At 32.3% G+C, this 6,668-nt stretch overlaps 1 protein-coding gene across 1 annotated transcript; it reads right to left on the minus strand.

The window, feature by feature from the left end:
• Nucleotides 1-1,129: 1,129 nt before the first annotated feature.
• On the minus strand, nt 1,130-4,317 carry LOC140980482 (disease resistance protein RGA2-like). The gene has a single exon (XM_073446320.1). The coding sequence runs from the start codon at nt 4,152-4,154 to the stop codon at nt 1,290-1,292; it is 2,865 nt and encodes a 954-aa protein (XP_073302421.1). The 5' UTR covers nt 4,155-4,317; the 3' UTR covers nt 1,130-1,289.
• Between the last annotated feature and the right edge of the window lie 2,351 nt (nt 4,318-6,668).

Genomic DNA, 6,668 nt, shown 5'->3' on the forward strand with positions numbered 1-6,668 from the left:
TCTAATTTATATACATGTTTTCTTTCTTGTCAAGTAATTAAAGCAAAAGAATACGGAATAAACCTTGCATTGGAAGCTTAATTAGATAGAAATTTCATTAGCAATTTGATCTTTTCAAAAATCGTACGTGTTTCATTTCATGTTCAAAATGATCAAGTCAAATCTAATGCATTTATTTATTGCACTAAGCCCTAAGCTCACGGGCGGAGCCACATGAAATAATACCCGGGCTTCAACTTCGGTGGCCTAATTTTTTTTTAAAAAAAAAATTTATATGTAAATTTTGTATAATTTTGGAATAATATGATATTAGTCCGGATTAATCAATTTAAAATATTAAAAAATTTTAGAGTTTAAAATTCTAGCCCGGACAGAGCCATATTTCTGATTACGTCACTGCCGATNAAATTTTGTATAATTTTGGAATAATATGATATTAGTCCGGATTAATTAATTTAAAATATTAAAAATTTTAGAGTTTAAAATTCTAGTCCGGACAGAGCCATATTTCTAACTACGTCAACCGAAGCTAACTTTGTTTTAGAAAATTATCGATCGATTTGTCGAAACAATGAAATCCCATTACGTTTAATTTGCCATTGGAAGGAAATTTTGATTGAACAATTTGCCTAAAAAGTAGTTAAATAATATATCAATTTTTGTAGACACGATTCAACGAAAACCATAAGATTTTCGTCCTTTCATCTATATTATTAATATTTAATAGATGAGCAAATCAGATAAATTGTTTTATTTCAGATTTTAAAAAACTAATATTTTTCCAACTTCACATGATCTTCAGTTTTCTAAAGAAAATATCCTATTAAATTCTAGATTTAATTTATTATAATTGAAATAGTTTTGCATTTCCATTGATTAAAGACATGTTGTCTCTAGGATATTTATTATACGTACAGCAATAAATTTACGTTGACCCACATGCCAGAAAGAGTTGGACGTGGGCCGAGGCTGGGCCACGACCAGGCTGTTCCCAGCCCACGACATGTGCAGATCCATAGTAACTTGTATCGACTGGACTACCTTCTTCTTCTTCTAAAATGCTAATATTTTTATTGAATGCTTAAAACCATATATACTATTATTACATAAATGAAATATTGCACTCCATAGGTAATATCTTACAAGTGATTTATTACATAAAAGTTATTATACATTAAAATACACTTTATAGTATCAAAACAAAGCAGATCAAAAGGATGGACTGAAAAATGAACTCTAGATAGATGCATCATTGGCTAAAGCTAATTGCTCCAATTCTCTCCTCTTCCTCAGGAGATACTGACCTTGGCAATGCGTGAAAGTTTGCTGCTCCATTTCTCTCCATTTTTCTCGATCTGTTCCTTAAGTAGAGTACAATTTTTAATCCTCAGTTTTAATAGCAGTGTGACGTCGGGAAGCAGATGCTGAGGCAATGTTTTTAGGTTGCCGCAATGATCCAGTTTCAAAAACTTGAGGCAAGGCATGACCTTAACATTTTCATCAAAGCTTCCTCCATTCAGGATGTCCCATTCTTCCCAACTTTTCATGTTAGAAATCTTCAGTTTCTTTAGCTTCGGAAATGAGGTTCCTTGCAGCCTGGCTCCACCATTAAATGTGCTGTTACCATCGACAGGAAGTCCCAAGAATTCGGGCCCGATAAACTTGAGGTTTTGCATGCCCTCGATGTAGAGTATAACCAGTGATGGGAGTCTCCCAAGTGGAGGCAAGTTTGTACAGTTTAGGCAGTCTTGCAAGGAAAGTTCTCTCATATTGGATAAGTTCATGATCCAGGTAGGAAATTTAGTGCCTCCATATGAACTTATCTGCAAAACCTGAAGATTTGTGTGCACTCGAAGAGCTTCTATCACCTCATCTTTTCTGCTACAAGGTTGAGTTATAGGGCTAAAATCCAAGTGCAAACCAGAAAGGTGTGTTTTTTCATGCATCTCAGCTTTCCTGGCTTCTTCTGCATCATCTGCATAGCCTAGCCCTTCGACTTTGAGGTGCCCTCGAAGTTTGTTGAGTCTGTTCAAGTCTGCTATTCTGCATGCTACCTCTTCACCGTTGTTTTCTCGACTGATTATTATGAATTTGCTTAATGTTTGGAGAGAGTTTAGGTTACCAATTCCTTTGGGTAATGCCTTGAGGCTGTTGGTCTTATCGATTATAAGATGCCTCAGGTTTACTAATTTCCGGATTCTTTGAGGTAGTTTCTTGAGACGGTCACATGAGCTGAGATTTAATGTTTGCAAATTATACAACTCACCAAGGATTTCGGGCAGTTCCCATAAGGGATTGTTGGATAAGTTGAGGTACTTCAAGCTCATCAGTTTGCCTACTTCTTTAGGTAGTTCTTCGAGCCTATTTCGGCTTAAATCTAACGCTTTGACTCTTGATAAACGACAAAACAAATCAGGCTCAACTGTATCAACTTTGCTTAAGATAGGCGGACAATCATAGAAACACTGAACCCAAAAAGAGTGCAGTTTTTCTACATTTGGGATAGAGGTAGGAAAATGAGCATCTTCTGAACGTATCAATGTCAGATGACGAACACTTCTCGGGGACGACTCCATTTTTCGTACTAAATCACCGTTGACTTCAATCAAAGAGCATTCGTTCTTGGTAAGGTATTGTGCAAAATCATGCACCATATCATGAATCTTGAACCTCAAAATTGTAGTACCATCCTTATCTTTCTCCAACTCTTGGAAAAATGACCTCATCGCCAGATTCTGCAAGTATTTTTGACCTGTTGCCTCTATTTCCTCAAACTCAGTTGATTTGATATACCCTTGTGCCATCCAAAGCTTGATTAGATTATCAGCATCGATTTTTTGATCTTTTGGAAAGTAAGCACAAAACGAGAAGCATTGTTTCAAAGGTGAAGGCAAGTCATAATAGCTCAACATAAAAGGTGGAAGAAGCTCTTTTTCTGCTCCCTCCAATGTCCAAAACTCACTGGACAAAATTTCTTGCCAATCTTGCAGTGAAGTTTTGAATCTCATTAAACCACCAATGGTCTTAAGAACTAGGGGCAAGCCTTTACATTTACGAGCTAGTTCCCTACCAACATCTTCCAACTCTTCACATTGCTCCTTGCGTCTGCCGGAAAATGCATTTTCACTAAAAAGAAGCCACGAGTCCTCCTCTGACAACTCTCCCAACAGAAGCTCGTAGCTGCTTCCCATTGTTTTCGCGACCATTTCGTGTCTAGTCGTCACTAAAATCACACTACCAGCTGCACCAGCCCGGAGAGAATTAAAAATTTGCTCCCATTTTCGACACTCCCCAGTCCACACATCATCCAACACAAGCAAATACCTCTGCCCTGCTATATGATTCCTAAGTTGGTGAAGCACGGTTTCAAGTTCAAATACATACAGTGCCTCCCCTTCAATATGTTCCACGATGGCTTTCGCAACCCGCATCTCATCAAAAGGCTCGGAAACACACACCCAGATTCTCATATCAAAATGCTCATACACATCACTAGATTTGTAAACTAGTCCAGCAAGTGCTGTCTTTCCCATCCCACCTAAGCCAACAATTGAAGTCACATTTAAAGTCTTTTTTTTATTTTTATCGGACAACATTTTCCTAACAAGAGTATCCTTATTGACATCTCTACCTCGAATATCTGATTCTACAACGTAAGACGCCGCTTTAAGCCTATCGAGACCGTCGCTACCCTCAAGAGGATTCAACTTATATCTATCTTTATCGACAGCTATAAGGCCAAGTCTCTGGTTGATTTCCTTAATCTTAAGAGCTATATCTCTACGTAAGGCCACTTTTCTCACACCAGAACAAGGTAGAGTGAAGAAAAAATGCACCTTTTGATAAATAGAAGACGAAGATTCTTCAGCTTCCAGGTCATTCTTTGACTTATTGATTGCGGTAAGCCATTCGAACAGAACATCATCGGCATCATAGGACACATCCTTGAGATTATCAAGCCAAACTTTAACCGCTTCGTCTTTCACTTGTTGTTTTTCTGCATCAAGCAGCAAAGCTTTAAGGGATTTGAATGTTCGGGTCAGGTTATCGACATCTTTTTGGACATGGGATACTAGTCTTATTTCTTCGCGAATCATTTCTTCCAAAATTGCTTCTACTCGGGTAAGGATCACAGTGATGATGGGTTCAGACATTGTTGAAAATTGGTGAAAATGAAACTGAAACTCGTTCAAGATTATGCAAATAGCTTGGAATTAAGGGGAAAGAAAAGTTAGATCGTCGGCTGGATTATAGAGATGGAGGAAGACTTCCATTTACGCGTTACAAAGAAGACTTGATAAAGGAGACTTTCATCAGCGCGTAGATTTGATGCGACTGCTTTTAAAAATATCTTTTTGAATTATTGAGCTCCACGTGAAAATCAATCCAGGTTGTTTTTCCTTGTGAATTGTCCTCTGAAGATAAAGTATAAATTTTCATCCAGTTGCAGAATAACACAGAAAAATTATAACTCAATAACCTAAAAATTTTTTTAAAAATTGAGCCTTGAGAAATAAAATATCAATATTATAATGTATTTGTATTATTAAAATTTAATATGGAATTTTATTTTTGTGAAGTTTCATTATATTAATGTTGCATTCTGAATTATGTCCAACAATTTATTATTTTTCACATTTGCTTTCTATTTTTTGTTTATATTCTATGAGACTATTGCTTAAAGAAATGCAAGCATAGGTGTAATTTATGAATCTGAATTATACATGTGACACGTTCATATCTGCATATATATTGATTTACAAATGCCTTTCAATTTCTAAATTATATAATTTATATTTATAATAGATAGAATTTATTTTTTTTGTTAAATATATTTAATAACCGTTGTTTCTGAGCATGTTTTTGGATAGCAATGACAAAATTATATTAATGATAAAATTAATCTTATCATAATAAATTTTATAATTTCAAATTTGTTGCTTTAGTTCATATTTCTTATATGTTAATGCGCCGACAGTGCTTGCATGATTTATTTATTTTTACCTAATTTTGTATATTATATAATATAATAATTGAGCCCTTAATTTTGCGAGTCAAGTCAAATATAAATTTTTAAAGTTAATCGAGTGAAACTAATAATTTTATTGAGATTTATAAAAATCATTTATATAATTATCATATTATATAATATATATAAATAAATAAAAATATTTATTTGATGGAGGCGGTGAAATGAGAGAACCATAGGGTTTATGATTTTTATATATTGAGAGCAATTAAGTCATTTGTGGTGTTTTTTATCATTAAATTAAAAGTATCACATCTCATAAAAGAGATATTTTATCTTTGTATAAAATTATTTATCACGGGCCCATGGTATTATCACGAACTTTCTAAAAAGATACCAAACGTGAGATAAAAAAAATTATTTATCAATATTTCTCTTATCCATTGTACCAAACTATATCTTATAATAAATCTCTATTTAACTCCCACAGCTGGATAAGCATATGAAAGGCGACTTTCTCACATTTTTGTGTTGAAATTTTTCTGCATAACAATTACATTCAAAGTTTTCGCAAGGTCAACTTCCTATAAATTAGGCATTTGATTAAATGTTTATATGATTATATATATCGGTAAATTAATCAAAAATCCTCAAAAACAAATTATCCTCGTATAAGAAAAATATTTTTGAACTCCTTGAACCTATTTTACTTTTCTTAAATGAACATTAATATAAAATATTAAAAATATGATATTAATCTATAATATTCAAGTACTAATTGTTTCAGATTTAGTATTAATATATGATTTTTTTAGTACCTAAATATATATAGAAAATATTGTTATTAATGATACAATTGTCTTTTCATAAGAAAATTAGTGCAAAACATTGAAAATATGATAATGATATATGATATTATCTTTTCAGATAAAAATCAATACAAAACATTGAAAATACAATACTGATATACGATATTTGAGTGCTAAATTTTTTAGATTTGCTATAAAAGATAAGATTTAAGTATAAAATTGGAACAAATTTATTAATACCAACATTTTCTACACATGTTTGAATACCTAAAAATCATTTATTAACATCATATTTGAAATAGTTGATATTCAAATATAATATATTAGTACTATGTTTTCAATGTTTTATATAGATTTTCATCTGAATAGAAAAACATGTCGCTAATATCAATATTTATCATTCATGTTTAGATACTAAATATCATATATTAATATTATATTTTTAATATCTTTTTTTATTATCAATTTTTATCCGGAAAAACATACTAGATGTTGACTCGAAAACAATCTCAGTCTCATGCCTTAATTTGATTTGATTGTGGGCTGTGCTTCTACATTAAAAAATAAAATAAAAATTAAAATTTGTGACTGTTTATGTTGTGAATTCTTACGAAAATATATGGTACAATGACTAATTTTTATCATTTTCTAATCAATTGATTGATGTGAGAAGAAGAATAAAATATACTTTTGAAGAAAGGCCATGACGGAATTTAATGAAATCAATTTAAATCCACGTACATGACATGTATGGATGACAGATTCTTAATTTTTCATCATATTTATTTACTATATAATAGCTGTCTTATAACTAAAAATAAAATTTTGTGATGACAATAATGCTTGATTTATGTTTGTTTGGTTGGCACTAATTTTCGATTATATATATA

The sequence above is a fragment of the Primulina huaijiensis genome, chromosome 7, assembly GCF_012295235.1.
Source record: "Primulina huaijiensis isolate GDHJ02 chromosome 7, ASM1229523v2, whole genome shotgun sequence".
Taxonomy (NCBI): domain Eukaryota; kingdom Viridiplantae; phylum Streptophyta; class Magnoliopsida; order Lamiales; family Gesneriaceae; genus Primulina; species Primulina huaijiensis.

Excerpts from the sequence above, each read along its gene's own strand:
- LOC140980482 (XM_073446320.1), bottom strand. The coding sequence starts at position 4,154 with ATGTCTGAACCCATCATCACTGTGATCCTTACCCGAGTAGAAGCAATT.